Here is a 16233-nt window from a genome sequence, read left to right on the forward strand (position 1 = left end):
TGCAGTTGTTTCTGAGTAACAGTCTCTATTTTTCCAACTGTATTTAAAATCTATTTACATTATTCAACAAGTCATCCTTTTTTGAGCACCTGCTACATCCCAGGCAATGTTCTGGTGCTTGCAATACATCAGTATACAAAACAGAGTCCGGTCCTCATGGAGCATACATTCCAGCAGCAGAGGATAAAGGGATACAGGGAAGAAATGATAGGAATGAAAAAATAAATGACACAGTCTGTTAGAGAGTCACAGGCACTGTGAAAAAATTTTAAATGAAGCAAAATGAGATGCTCAGATGTTAAATAGGAGGCTTATCTGAGGAAAACTGGAAGGAGGTGAGGGAGGATCCATGAGGACACGTGGGGAAGAACAACCAAGAAGAGAGCACAGCCCTACAGTGCGAGCGAGCCTCGCCGTCTGTGGAGCAGCAAAGAGGTCAACACAGCGGGACCAGAACTAGCAAGCTGAAGAGCAGAAGGAGGCACATCGACAAGGCCTCCAAGATCAAATCCTGCAGGCTTGTGAAGGCCACCTGGGCTTCACTTGAGTGCAACCAGAAATTACCATGGGGCTTTAGGTGAGTTGTAACCTGGGCCAGCTTAGTGGTAACAGATCCCTGTGGCCTTGTGTCAAGGACAGAGTGGGAGGGCAAGGATAGAAGCAGGACAACAGTTAGGAGACGACCGCTATAATCCTGCAGAGAGAAGAGAGTGGGGGACATTGGAAAGGAGGGAAGAAGCGGGGAAATTCTGGGTGCTGTTGACAGTCTCTAATGAGCTAGATGTGGTGAGGTGCAGAAGAAGGAAGACTGTGAAAAGGACCTGGTTTGGGTCTCAGCAACTAGAAGGACCAAATCACCATCAACCGAAATGAGGGTAGCTGTGGGAGGCACGGATCTGGGCAGTAAGAGAAGGAGTTCAGTTTTGAAACCCCTAAAGCCCCAAAAGTCACTTCAGTCGTGTCTGACTCTTTGCGACCCCATGGACTGTAGCCTGCCAGGCTCCTCTGTTCATGGACTCTCCAGGCAAGAACACTGGAATGGGTTGCCATTTCCTCCTCCAGGGGATCTTCCCGACCCAGGGATTGAACCCGTGTCTCTTATGTCTCCTGCACTGGGGGGTGGGTCCTTTACCACTAGGGCCACTGAATTTAAAGTGCTTGCTGAGACATCACATCACATCTCATGGAATCATGCTGCTTGAGGTTTCTCTAATCCTATGGTCATGTGATATTTCACCAACACTAAAGGCGGCAGCTTTATCACTAAATAGATTTTCACATTTCTCTCTGTATTTATAAAGTCGTCCCACAAAAATACTGTGCATATTTCCAAACTTATCTGTCATTCTCTGCTCTCTGACAAGAACTTTATCCTCTTCTACACATGTTACCAACTCTTTAAAAATTCTATCCTAAACTATTTAGGAGGTAATTGCTCTGGTCTAATGGGCTGTTCTCCTCAGTAGAAAATGCAGTTTGTGAAATTAACTATGACTAAACAGAATTTGAGAAAGTGCAATCAGAAACTACATAGGATTTCTACATTTTTCTACCAGAAATGATATGCCACTTTAGCTATGAAACTTTGGGCACATTTCTCAATTTCTCTGTGCCTCAATTTCCTCTTTAGTGAAGTAGGAATAATAGAATTATTATGTATAATGAGTGATATAAAGCACTGTAAAGTACTCAGAACAAGTTTTACCTGGCACAGAGTAACCATCCAATAAATACTAGCTTTATGTTACTCATCTTTCTTCATCAGATTTGGCTCTGAGAATGGATGTGATTTTTTAATATTACTTAAAAGTCACCTGGAATGTAATATCACCCTTGACGCTATTCTTTTTTATTTTTTAACTTAAAAAAAAAAATTGGAGTATAGGGACTTAACTGGTGTTCCGGTGGTTAATCACCTTCCAACACAGGGTTTGATCCCTGGTTGGAGACCTGATCCCACACGCCACGGGTCAACTAAGTCTGCATGCCGCAACTACTAAGCCCGTGGGCCACAAGGAAAATCCCCCCTCACCACACACACACACAAATTTTAAAAAAATATTGGAGTGTAGGTGATTTACAATAATGTGTTACTTCCTGGTATACAGTAATGTGATTCAGTTATATATATGTATGTATTTTTTCAGATTATTTCCCACTATAGCTTATTATAAGATATTGAATACAGTTCCCCGTGCTATGCAGTAAATCCTTGTTATCTATTATACGTATAGTAGTTTGTATCTGTTAATCCCATACTCTGATTCACCCCTCCCCCATCTCTTTCCCCTTTGATAACCATGAACTGGCTGTTCTACAATACGCACCGCACATTTTGTTTCATCCCACAGCATTCCTCCATAATTTGGGATGCGTAGTTTGTCTGTTTAATGTTTGTGATGCCAATGGATGCTCCTATGTCTTGGCATTTGGAATATGCCCACAGAGGATTTTTCAGCCCTAAACTTTAAGAACATCAATTTTAACAGCTACCAGAAATATTAATCAACCTAATGTCAAATTGTAAGTTTTGGCTTTCAGTTAATCCATGAAAAGGCTACAGTTTCTATAAAATATACAAGTTGGACTGCCTAACTAAATTCTAAGCCCAATCATCCTAGTTTTTCCTTTTTTACATTTTAAAATCCATATATGAATCTTATCTTCATTTGTTCAGGAACTTGATTTGGAAATATACTGCCATTTCTCTTCCTGTGACTCGTAGATACTCATTTTTTCCAGTGGTGCACACAAAAGCTGGATGAAGCATGTTTTCCACTGTAGTTACTATTCTGTGAAACACTGTTTTGCCCCTCTTGCCTCTAGAATATATCATCTTCCAAAACCAATGTAAAATCTGCCACTCAAAACAAGAGCTAGTAACCTCAGTTCTCCATTTCCACTCAAACAAAATTTACTTCAGTTAAAAGTCCCATTGCTTTTGATGAGACCTAATTTAATGCCTAGTCTTCGGTAACAGAAACTTCAAATGGGCGGGGACAAGAAAACAAAGACTCCAAACTTGAATTCAGATTTCAGTGTGATCCAAAGCCCAATAAATAATGGCTTAAGGAATAAATATCTGAAAAAATTAACACTTGAACCTGGAATGATGTATTTTTTAAATTCACTTTTAATTTAAACAGGACGTGGGATTTAGAAAAATGATCCAGTATATCCAAATTATGATCCAAACATTTAAAAACCCAAGCCTTTGTTTGGAGTTTCAGGAGGGATGTGAAATATCTGTGAATGGACTATCCCACTCTTCGATCCTTCCAGGCCTCCAGGCCTCCAAGTCACCGCTTCAGACTTTGCGGCCTTCCTTGCTCCACTGTCCACAGCTCTCAGAGATCTTTACAGTGATGCCAAGTGCTTATCAGAAACAAGCAAATAGTTCTATTTTTGGTATAAACAACAACAACAAAACAAAATGTACAGTATCATTGAAAGCAAAAGGTGAAAAATAGAAAAATGAAGCCCCCTTGTGGACACCAATACATTTTATCTAGCATGCATGAAAATCACTGGTCATGCCTGAGTACAAAAGTACTCAGGAGAGCATACTTCAGAGGAAAATGCAAAGGATTCACCCCACACGGTCTAACTCAAATTCCTAACTCCAGTCTGTCATGCCGAAATGACCTCCTGTACCACCAGTGATTGGTCATGTGCTTCAAAGCAATGCTGTTTAAAGTACTTCAGGAGAAAGGAGTGTGCTTGGAATGCTGGGACTGAGTGGTGAATGCTCAGATTCCTGCCTCTGAACTCCCATCCAGAGTCTGAGACCCTCAGCAGGCCTACCCCGTCCTCCTGCTATCTTCTCCCACACAGGCTGTAGATGACTCTCCGTGCCACCTCCTCTAAGCTCCGATGACAAGTAAGGGGAGTGAGCGGTGGGATGGTCTGAAGGTCTTGAGAAAACGCTGTTTGAAAGTCAAAGACAGCAAGAGAATCTGAAGACTCTGATGGTTAATTTTATATGTCAACATGACTGGGCCACAGGGTACTCAGATATTTGGTCAAATACTACTCCGGGTGTTTTTACGGAGATGTTTTTGGAGGAGGTTAACATTTAAATCAGCTGAATAACACAGATTTCCCTCTCTTAGGGGGGGTGTGTGTGTGTGTGGGGGTGTGTGTGTGTGTGTGTGTGTGTGTGAGTCACTCAGTCGCCTCCGACTCTGTGCCACCCCCTGGACTGCAGCCCACCAGGCTCCTCTGTCCATGAGATCTTCCAGGCAAGAATACTGGAGTGGGTAGCCATTCCCTTCTTCAGGAGATCTTCCCAACCTAGGGACTGAACCAAGGTCTCCTGCATTGCAAGCAGATTCTTTACTGTCTGAGCCACCAGGGAAGCCCCATCTCAGGTGAGAGGGCCTCACCAATCAGCTGAAGGCCTGAGTGGGACAAACTGGCTGATCCTTCCCTGAGTAAAGAGTATTCTTTCCTGCCTGACTGCCTTTGAACCAGGAAAGCCTTTACATGGGGCTTCCCTTATAGCTCAGTTGGTAAAAAATCCACCTGCAATGCAGGAGACCCCAGTTCGATTTCTGGGTCGGCAAGACCTGCTGGAGGAGGGATAGGCTACCCATTCCAGTATTCTTGGGCTTCCCTTGTGGCTCAGCTGGTAAAGAATCCACCTGCAATGTGGGAGACCTGGGTTCGATCCCTGGGTTGGGAAGATCCCTTGGAGAAGGGAAGGGCTACCCTCTCCAGTATTCTGGCCTGGAGACTTTCCCTTGTCTTCACACTGTTGGTTCTCCTGCATCTGCAGCCTGCCCCCTTGCCCGTAGATCTTGGGACTTGCAAGCTTCCATGATCATGTAAGTCAATTCCTTATAATAAACCAACAAATAAATACACACACACACTCACCCTATTGGTTCTCTTTCTCTGAAGAATGCTTCATAATACAGAGGCCTTATTAATTCATATTTAGGACTGTTTTTGTCCCAGATTCTGCCACTGTCTAACTTGACTATTTTGGGCAATTCACTTCATTTCTGAAGCTTTCTCTCTTTTTGAAAATGGAAATAACAGTAAAACTCACTCTATCTACTTCCTCAGGTCCTTGGGCTTCTTACCTATAACCATGAAGGAAGACAGAGTAGAGCATCACAGTTACAAGTGAAAACTTACATCCTCACCTCTGTCACTTACTGTCTACTAGGGGCTCTTCCATTTCTGATCATGGGCAAATGTCTGAGTCTCTCTGTACCCCAGATTCCTCATCCTTAAGATGAAAACCACATCCCATAGAGTTGTTACAGATTCGATGAGTAAATAAATACAAAATGCTTAGAACAATGTTAAAAGCAGAGTAAGTGCAATGTAAGCATCAGCGACTGTTGTTGAGGTTGTTGCTCAGTCGCTCTGTCATGTCTGACTCTTTGCGACCCCATGGACTGCAGCACACCAGGCCTCCCTGGCCCTCTCCATCTCCCAAAGTTTGCCCAAGTTCATGTCCATTGCATTGGTGATGCCATCCAGCCATCTCATCCTCTGACACCCTCTTCTCCTTCTGCCCTCAATCTTTCCCAGCATCAGGGAATTTTCCAATGAGTCAGCTGTTCACACAAGATGACCAAAATACTGGAGCTTCAGCTTCAGCATCAGTCCTTCCAACAAATATTCAGGGTTGATTTCCCTGAAGATTGACTGGTTTGATCTCCTTGCTGTCCACAGGACTTTCAGGAGTCTTCTCCAGCACCACAGTTTGAAGGCATCAATTCTTTGGCGCTCTGCCTTCTTTACGGCCCAGCTCTCACAACCATACATGATTACTGGGAAGACCACAGCCTTGACTGTACAGATCTTTATCGGCAATGTCTCTGCTTTTCGACACACTGTCTAGGTGTGTCATAGCTTTCCTGCCAAGAAGCAATCGTCTTCTGATTTCACGGCTGCAGTCAACATCCGCAGTGATTTTAGAGCCCAAGAAAAGGAAATCTGTCACTACTTCCACCTTTTCCCCTTCTATTTGCCATGAATGGGGCCAGATGCCAAGATCTTAGTTATTTTTTAGTATTTAGTTTTCAGCCAACTCTTTCACTCTTCTCCTTGACCCTCATCAAGAGGCTCTTTAGTTTTTCGCTTTCTGCCATTAGAGTGGTATCATCCGTGTATCTGAGGTTGTTGATGTTTCTCCTGCCTATCTTGATTCCAGCTTGTAACTCATCCAGCCCAGCGTTTCTCATGATGTGCTCAGCGTATAGGTTAAACAAACAGGGTGACAGCAGACAGCCCTTGTTGTACTCCTTTCTCAGTCTTGAACCAATCGGTTGTTCCATTCAGGGTTCTAACTGTTGCTTCTCAACCTGCATTCAAGTTTCTCAGAAGACAGGTAAGATGGTTTGGTATTCCCATCTCCCTAAGAGCTTTCCACAGTTTATGATCCACACAGTCATAGGCTTTGAAAGTGAAAGTGAAGTCACTCAGTCGTGTCCGACTCTTTGCGACCCTGTGGACTGTAGCCCACCAAGCTCCTCCATCCATGGGATTCTCCAGGCAAGAATACTGGAGTGGGTTGCCATTTCCTTCTCCAGGGGATCTTCCCGACCCAGGGATTGAACCCAGGTCTCCCACATTGTGGGCAGATGCTTTAACCTCTGAGCCACCAGGGAAGCAAAAGCTTGGGCTTTTGAGTAAAGCATAGGCTTTAGCGTAGTTGATTAAACAGAGGTAGATGTTTTTCTGGAATATTCTTGCTTTCTCTATGATCCAGCAAATGTTGGCAATTTGATCTCTGGTTCCTCTATGTTTTCTAAACCCAGCTTGGACATCTGGAAGTTCTTAGTTCACATAATGCTGAAGCCTAACATGCAAGATTTTAAGCAAGACCTTACTAGCACAGGAGATGAGTGCAACTGTTCAACTGTTAGAATGTTCTTGAGTACTACCTTTCTTATGATTATGTAAATTATAGTTATTATTACTGTTTCCCATGCTCTGAAATCTAGGAAAAGAAAAATCACTGCCTGAAATAATTCCCTACATTTGAAATTTTCCCTAGAAAGAAGTAACTAGTAACCATAGCTTTGGGGAAATTATTATTTTGTTGGAAAAACTACTCCCAGAGCTTTACTATTTTGATGAAATGCATACACTTTATATATTAATTTTCAGAAAGTTAACAAGCCTAACATGTGGCACTTCTTTAATTGTATTAAAAGTTGTCAATTTTGGAGAACACTTTGCAATATGTTCAACACACACAGTTTTTCCAGGAAGTTTTCTGTGTTCATTTGTCATTGCTATTACACATTGTCATGGATATGATAGAGAGATCATACTTCAATAAAAAAAAATATTAAGGGCAAACAGTAAAGGATATCTTAGATGTCATAAACTGCCAACACAGGCTCTCGAAATAAGCTGCCTCTTGGCTCTTTTTCATCAGGTCTAAATTATACTGAGATTGATAATAGACATTATAATTATATCATAAAATTTTAGGGCTCAAGATTTCCTTCTTCTAAAATCTTTAAGCCAATTTCATTCACATTATACTATATATAACACAAAAGGAAGGTTGTCATTATATACCTTGGTCTACAACCCTTTTTTCCCTAGTATTTAAAATTTTATAATTTATGATGTTCTTCCTTTTCTGTATATGCCCTCCTCACCATGACTCTGGGCTGTAGAGCAGTACCTCAAGTGAATCAGACATGTCTGTAGACAATGTACCTAGTCTGACCATCCCCGTCTCCTTTCTTGCTGGACGGTACAGGCAGATGGGCAGAGAATGGGCGGGCAGGGCTGAACCGGCAGGTAGGCCTATGATGACAGTGTTCACAGGGAGACTTCAAAGCTGATAGTGACAATCTATGCCTCCTCCCCAGAATACAGAGACTTCTTGCATGTGGTAAAGTACCCTGATGAAGGAGTACCTGGCGGTGAGGTGGGGTGGGGGGTTGTTACAGGCTTCATTAACTCTGTTAAATCCCTCCAGTATCCACTTCCAGGTCCCTGCTAGATAGAAGTTTCTACAAATGAACTTCTAAGACTTGACTCAACCTGTCAAAGGTCAGGTGTTCCTAGGAACAGGAAGAGTAATTTTAAAAAGCGATTTATCTATATCAAAACATTTAGATTTGCTAGATCAGTGTCATATAATGTTCTTTAACACCCAAAGAGAGGGATGCTTTTTACACAACAACCTAGAACATATATGTGTATTTGTATGTGTGTGTGTTTAAAATGAAGCAAAAGTTTCATATAACAATCCCGCCCTTGCTACCCACAGTGCATTCTGATGCTACCTGTTCTATTTGATTCTATTTAATTTGTTTTTAAAATGCTGGTCCTGTTCCACTCAATTAATTTCACAGACTATGAACAGTTTGCAGCCTGGAGTTTTAAAACACTGAACCAGATCATTCACATTGTGGATAGCAGAGTGGACTCTGCTCAGACCACCTGGGCTTAAAACTCACTCTCTTACTAACTATATGACTGTGGTCAAGTAATTTAACCTTTCTGCGCCCAGATCTACTGCAATCCTCATTCTATATCAAGGACTATGAGAGCAATGAATGAGAAGTTACATGTGATGCTTCTAGAATGGAGCCTGGCAGGGGCTCAATAAATGCTGGCCCACTTTTCCATCTCCTCTGAAGACTAGTGGAATGAAATGGTCTAGCATAGGGGGTCCTTATGCCCAGCAATCAGCTCTTACCATGCAACCTGATGGCTGACCACTCTCCTCCCTCCATCTGCTCTGGTCACTCTGAGCTTCTCATGTCCTCAAACACTTCAAACCTGCTACAGACTCACAACTTTTGCTTTAGCTGAATCCTTTGCTGAGAATGCTTGTGCTCCTAACATTCATATGGTTCCTCTCTCCCCTACCTGAGCCCGCTCACCCTGGCCTTTATTCAGAAAAAGTAGGCTTAAGACTGCCTTTCCTTAGGGAGTCCTGTGTGCAAATCGGTACTTGGCTGGCATCTGGGAACTCCATTATTAAACAGTTTCCTGTACTGATACAAACCTTTTCCTAAAATAATAAGAGTGTGTATCTACACAGCACAAACAGTGTAATTTGTGCTGGGCCCCTGCTTTCCTCCTGGGAATCTGGGACTTGGTACATAGTAGGTAGAGGGCACCTATGTTTATTGAGCTCTAGCCCCCAGTAAACATCTTGGGTACTTAGGATATAATGATCTTCCCTGGTAGACAACACTTCCTACACATCATCACAATTTGCTGCTAGAAGAATTGAGTGCATCCTGTGTGACTCCACTGAGAGAGGACTCTTATAGCCTGACCTCCCTTCTTCTGGACTTCACCCCACGTGCCTTTTCCCCGAGCAGATTTTGCTTCATATCTCTCACTGAAATAAATCTTAGCCATGATTTGACTCTATGCTGAGTTCTATGAGTCCTTGCTAACCGCTAACCAACAAACCTGTAGAGGGCTTGGGAACCCCTGACACACGGGGCTCTGCTCAAATGTCCCTTCCTTGATAAGACCTTCCCTCACCATGCTCTCTGCAAGGTCATCATTCTCTGACCCCATGGCTCTCTGTCCTCTTAAGTGCTCTGCAGAAAAATACCACAGTTCATCACTGTTTATCACATACTGTCAAGGTCTTCTCCAATCAACAGAAACTCCATGGAGCACTTAGAGAGTCAAAATTTATTGCCCTTATTACTTGTCAGGGACTGTGCCAGACAGTGAGGCCACCACAGGAAAGGGACAGCAAATTCCCTTCCCAATGGAGCTTATGTTTATGGGAGGAGACAAACAATATTTGTTTACTACAAAGGAGAATAAAGCAGGGTCAAGGGACAGAGGACGGCACACTGCTCCTTCAGCTGGGAAGGTCATCAGGGAAGCATCTATGAGAGGAGCATGTCTAGAAGGCTGGGTGACCAGGTAGGCTAGGCTAGGCTTCCAGAGCGGGCAACACACCCATGCTTAAGAAGTCCTGGCACTATTATGTTCTGCTCCAGATGACTGGTAATCAGTGAAATCTAGAAAGCCTCTATTCACAATCATCACAATCTAAACAACAAAAAAATCTTTTTTTTTGGCAAATAAGCCTAAACACCTTGATATGGAAAGATTTACATTGATAGAGCACCATGACCACCATCTACAACTGAAGAAACAAATTCTTGAGATTTCTTCCACTTTAAAATAATCAAGCAAATCCTACCAAAACTATTTATACATGTATACATGACTAGTTAATATGTCCTACAGTTGTACCTAGTCACCTCCAGATTTTAGACACACTGACTTTAAAACCAAAACTATTCATGTTTCCCAGTCAGAGAAAAGGTTCCTCCAGTCTAGCCTGGAATGATTCCATCCAACAGAAAATGGAAGCTCAATAGCCCCTTCATCCATCCAAGTGTAGCTTCACCCAGAGAGTGTCAAACAATGTTTACAGTCATAAAAACCACAAGATGTTAGAACTGGGCGGGCCTGCAAGATGATCAAGGAAAACATACACGCGCATAGACGCACACCCCACCCTGCGACATGCTTGTGGCTTTGCTATTGAGGAAGGTGAGGCCCAGAGATTGTTCAGTCGCTAAGTTGTGTCCAACTCTCTGCAACACCATGGACTGCAGCATACCAGGCTCCTCTGTTCTTCTCTATTTCCCAGAGTTTGCTTAAATTCATGTCCATTGAGTTGGTGATGCTATCTAACCATCTCATTGTCTGCTGACCCCTTCTCCTTTTGCCTTCTATCCTTCCCAGCATCAGGGTTTTTTCCAATGAGTCGGCTCTTCACATCAGGTGGCCAAAGTATTGGAATTTCAGCAGCAGTCCTTCCGATGAATATTCAGGGTTGATTTCCTTGAGGATTGATTGGTTTGATCTCCTTGCTGTCCAAGGGACTTTCAAGAGTCTCCTCCAGCACCACAGTTTGAAAGCATCAATTCTTTGAAAGCTCAGCTGAGGCCCAGGGAAATTTTGCTTAAATTGGGCAGTTTACAAGCTTTTAACTCTGGTCTCCTAACTTTAATCCAGAACTTTCATGGCAGAAATTAGTTTCTTACTAAATAAAAAATAAGTTCAGAAAGAGCCAGTGTCAAATGACTACACAACTCAAAACTGGGAAGTTGCATCTTTCCTGGCCTGGATCCAGGCTATCAAGGGGGACAGGCAGGAATAAAGGCAATGGGCCCTGCTCCCAGCTACTATTATTTTTTTTATTATTATTATTGAGAAAAACACTGGATTCAGGGATGGGGCAAGAGGTCTGGGCAGACTACTTGAGCAAGCAAGGTTCCCGGCAGACTATATTTTCCTAATTTTAAGAGAAGACAAAGTCTAGGGTATACTTTTTTTCTCCTCACAATTTAATGTTCTGAACATTTTAAATTGACAAGTACATTTAAATATAATAAAGCTATTATTAAGTTGATGGTGCCTCTTACAATTGATGGTACCTCAGAACTGAACACCAAGCCCACAGCGGGGCTTCAGTTCCTTTCCATAAGGAAGCCTGAGAGTTCACTACCTAATTCCTTGGTCCTCCTCTCTCTCTCAGGCAACTCTAGCTCTTCTCTTTCTAGAGCCTCGGCCCCTCCCCTAGATCTTTCTCACCCTTCAGTTCAGCATCACTCAGCAAAGTGCTCAGATCCTCTGCCGAGGCTCCTGAGCACACGGAGGTGTCAATACGCCTGCTTCAGACCTATTCCTGTAAGTCCACTTTAGTAGGAGCAAGAGGAAGAAAAGCTCTGGAGATTTTTCTAATAAGACAGCCCTTGATCACACAGACACACTGGGAGAGCTTGAGTCAGTCATGCGTAAGAGGGGAAGTGGCAGAGCACAGTGGTGAAACAGTCAGGCTTGGGCACACTCGGCTTCAAGTCCACACCTTCCCTTGAGACTGCTCAGAGCCTCAGCACTCCCATCTATAACAAGGGCATTAACCACAGCAGTTCTTTTGTAGGGCTGCGAAAATGACACCAGCATGGAAGATGGACAGTACTCTACTCAGTAATAAATGTAAACTTTTATAACTGTGTTGAATAATGATTGACTCCTACAGTTCATCACACTAGCCCACAGCCTACTTCTCAGATCATTTTGCTGAGAGTGGGTCAACAGGTACTAAAATAAGTCTGGAGAGAGGGAGAAAGGAAGCTGAAAACAGAGGGGGAGGCCCACACGGTTGACCGGTTGGAATACACTATCCCCAGGTACCTGGGCAATGACTGGGAAGTCAACTAAAAGATAAAGGAATGGGTTCCAGAGATCTAAAAACACCATCATCAATTTTTCACTTAAAATGTAGAGGCTGCATAACGAACAAGCTGTAATAGAATTAAAAGCACTAAAAAGCCTATTCCCAGATCCAATTATTGTGAGCAAATAAAAACATAAAAACTCCAGTGATTTTTAACAATGCAAAATTTTCTATTTAGATTAGCCTCTGGTGGGTTCCTGGGTATGCCAGCATAATCATCCAGCTGGTGCTGGAGTGTCTTATAAATCAAGGTCAAAGGCTTCTTGTTCCTTATTTCTTTGTTGTTCTCCTTGCTTTCTTCCTGCCCCTCTCTGTCACCTGCCAGGACACCACTCTCCAAAGATCCTTTTTCTCTTTGTGTCAACTACCAGCTGGATATCATGGGTATGTTGCACCAAGTTGTAGCTTGGTGGACTAGATCCTTTGTCACTTAGAAAATAACATTTTTAGATGACTGGTTTAGAATAGCACAAGCCAAAATCAACATAATGTCTTGGTGTGACTAACATTTATTTAAAACCAGCTGGAATATGTCAACTATACATACATAGTCATATATCTTATTAACATCAGAAATAATACAAAAGAAAATCAAGCAGGTAGCCCTGTATTATTATGATAAATTCAAAAGCATGGAGCACTCACCTGGAGGATTTTATTGGCTGTTATTACTGGAGCCTCATCGTTTACTGATTCAACAGTCACAAAAAGAGTTTGGGGCAAACTCTGTTTTCCAAGCTCTGAGCTATTTGCAAAGATGATGAAACTGTCAAGAAGTGCTTCACTACCATCATGCACATAGGAAATCAATTCATTTTCTACCTGTAACCAACAAAAAAAATCACCAAACTACTGGTTATGTAATTTAAAACTATGACAAAAATGCTCTAAGAGAAATCCTGATATTTTATATCTCTTTAAAAGACAGAAGCATGTGTTCATCCCATAAAATTTGATTCTGACTATCAGAGTGCAAATTCTGATGGATGGCATAATTTTGATGAAGCAGGGCAGTATCCCAAAAGTAAGTTTAAGGATGAACACAGTGATTGAGCAACATGGGGTAATAAAGAAAATGCTGGACTGGTTATCACAAGGCCTGAGTTCAAAGGCTATTTCAAACCCTAAAATGTGTTGTAGGTGACATAGTCTTCCCTTTCTTCCAACAGATCACCCATTAAAATTCAGACTCTGCTTGTGTATTTAGACAGACTAATTTTTGAAGTTGTAGACAATTCAGAATGTTGGACAATTCAGAATACTGGGCTTAGGCTCTGAAGTTTCCACCCACTGGTTGGACTTCTGCTCTTTGGGGACACATGGTCCAGTGCGACTATTGTGTGCATGCATGCCTGCTCAGACTCTTTAAGTTTCCCCAAACTTCTCTTTTTTGAGCTAAGTATGCATTATTTCCTTAGCTGCTCTTTGTATGTGAGGTTACACCTGCTACCTCCTCCTCCAGCTGAATGCAATCATTTTTTGGTGCATCTCTTAACAGCTACCAAAAAGCTCCTGAGGACAGAGTATAATGAAATATATTGTAAATAAATTATTTTATCAAGCCAGATTTCTTTCACTGTAATAACCAAGATGCAAATGTTTACTTTTATCCCTGGTTGATTTCATCTTTCTAATTTTCATTCTGAAACAGTTGTCCAATGAATCAGTTATTCCTCTTGGATTTGTGATAGTCACAGATTTAATCAGAATGCCTTTCATGTCTTTAAAGCTCTGATGGAAGTATGGATCAAAACCAGATACCAGGAGAATTTTAAAGCTAGAAGGGAACTTAGCTTCAGTGAACCTGTGACCCCAAAATACAACAGCAGAGAACTTCCAAAGCCCAACAGGAGTAGTTGAACTTCCAGAAAGTCTCTGGGGTTGTGTTTGTTTTGATAAAATACAGCCAACATTCTTAACAGTTCAACTTTGTCCAGTTCTATGGCGCACTTCCTTTGAGCAAAGACTTTTGATCTCTCAGAGGTATCTCTGACAAGAGTTGAAAAGTTCACGAACCGTCTCAAGGGAAAGTTGTAGTCACTTGAACACAGGTGCATGAAAGTTTCTTTGGAATTCCGTGGCAAGAGAATTCCAGACCATAGGCCTAACCACATATTCCTGGAACATACTGTTTAAAGCTATTAAAAAAAAAAAAACATGGAAGATGGCACTGATCAGAGGGCAGAAATTCTAACCTAACATGCTTTAGAAAGATAGCATTTAAATTGACATCACCTTCTCTGTATCCTTCCTGCAGAAATACATCATTTTCTCAACGGAGTGGTACTCTCTCAAATTACCATGTAAAATGCCAGTGTGCACGTGCATGTGCTAAGTCACCTCAGTCGTGTCCAACTCTTTGTGACCCCTTGGACTGTAGCCTGAAGGTTCCTCTGTCCATGGGGATTCTCCAGGCAAGAATACTGCAGTGGGTTGTCATGCTCTCCTCCAGGGGAATCTTCCCAACCCAGGGATCAAACTCGCAGCTCTCACATCTCCTGCATTGGCGGTGGGTTCTTTACCAGCTGAGCCAGCTGGGAAGCCCAAAATGCCAGTTAGTAGGTATTAATCTAAAGGCAAGGAGGGTTTGGTGGGAATGTATCCATTCCTAGTTCTAATGCTAGAAAAACATCTGCTGACCTTCAGGTACTTAATACGCTTGTAGAAAATCTTAAAAGATTAAAAAGCGTTTGGTCCCGTCACCAGTCATGTTCAGGGAATATTAAGTCCCCCACTTCTGTTCACAGCAGGCTTTCCAGGTGGCTCAGTGGTAAATAATCCACCTGCCACTGCAGGAGACATAAGAGACGTGACCCCTGTTTTGACCCCTGGGTCGGAAATCCTCTGGAGTAGGAAATGGCAACCCACTCCAGTATTCTTGCCTGGAAAATTCTGTGGACAGAGGAGCCTGGCCAGCTACAGTCCATGGGGTCACAAAGAATCGGACATGACTGAGCACACAAAAAAATGACAACGGTTCACATTCCCCCTCCCCCACTGTTCTGAACCTCACTAGGGGTCAAAGGTGAAGTCAAAAGCCCTCCCATACTGGACCTCCCTAAATCTCACCTATGGCCCCCCACCCTTGTGTGAAGCTCCACACACTGAGCTCCTCCTGCTCCCCTCACAGAGCCGTTCGCTTGCTCTTCCCTCTGCCTGAATGCTCTTCCTCCATATCCACCAAGCTCACTATCCGTCACGTCCTCCAGGTGTCTGCTCAAGGCTGCCTTGGGCCCCCAACCACTGTATGTGAAGCTGAGCATCAGCACACACAGACACACAAACACCACTGATGTTCCCAGCACTTCCTCTCTCTCTTTCCTGTTCTATTTTTCTCCATAGCACTAATCTTCATTCCACGAGTTTATTTATAGAAATTCACTTATTTATTTTATTTATTCTCTCTCTCTGCCTCTTTCTTTCCCCACCAGGAAAAAAGATCCATAAGGGCAGGGTTTGTTGCCGGGTTAATTCACTGCTTCACACTCAATACTTAGAACTAGCATATCTGACACAAAATGGACACTCAAAAATTATTCACTGAATGAATGAAGGGCAAAAATGGCCAAGACCTCTCCTTCTCTGAGTCACTGAAGGTGATAGCCACGAGTTGTTAGGTGTCACCCTAAGTGAAAATGACCATGTCTCAAACCCTGGAGACCTCAGAAGGTATAAAAGAAGGGAAAATGTAAAGGTCTTGAGAAATGGAGGACTTCCTGTCACAACAGCAAAGGATGTCCCAGTGATGTTCTGGCTCTCTAAGTGTGAATTCCTGAGCCTTTCGGGCACTCAGGAAGGAGAAGAATGCCCACAACCTGGCAGCCATTAGGCTGCAGCCACTCCCTACAGTGAGCTCTGAGCAACTCAGGATATGAAAGCAGGATACTGGCTCCAGATAGCTGAGGTGTATGTGAAAGGAATGATTCAAGTGAGCCCAGGCTCTTTCATTGTCCCATAAATAGAAAAGCGCTAAATTCTTTAGCTTGGTTAATCTGATTTACTTCATTAACAATAATCTT

General features: G+C 42.7%; 1 protein-coding gene across 1 annotated transcript in view; it reads right to left on the reverse strand.

Moving 5' to 3' along the window:
* The window catches only part of LOC120879392 (chondroitin sulfate proteoglycan 4-like), a 72092-nt gene that overhangs the window by 36623 nt on the left and 19236 nt on the right, over positions 1–16233 (reverse strand). The window contains exon 7 of the mRNA XM_040262390.1: positions 12860–13036. Within this exon, the coding sequence (XP_040118324.1) occupies positions 12860–13036 (177 nt within the window). The remainder of the gene's footprint in view (positions 1–12859; positions 13037–16233) is intronic.

This window comes from Oryx dammah, unplaced genomic scaffold, assembly GCF_014754425.2.
Source record: "Oryx dammah isolate SB20612 unplaced genomic scaffold, SCBI_Odam_1.1 HiC_scaffold_20, whole genome shotgun sequence".
NCBI lineage: Eukaryota > Metazoa > Chordata > Mammalia > Artiodactyla > Bovidae > Oryx > Oryx dammah.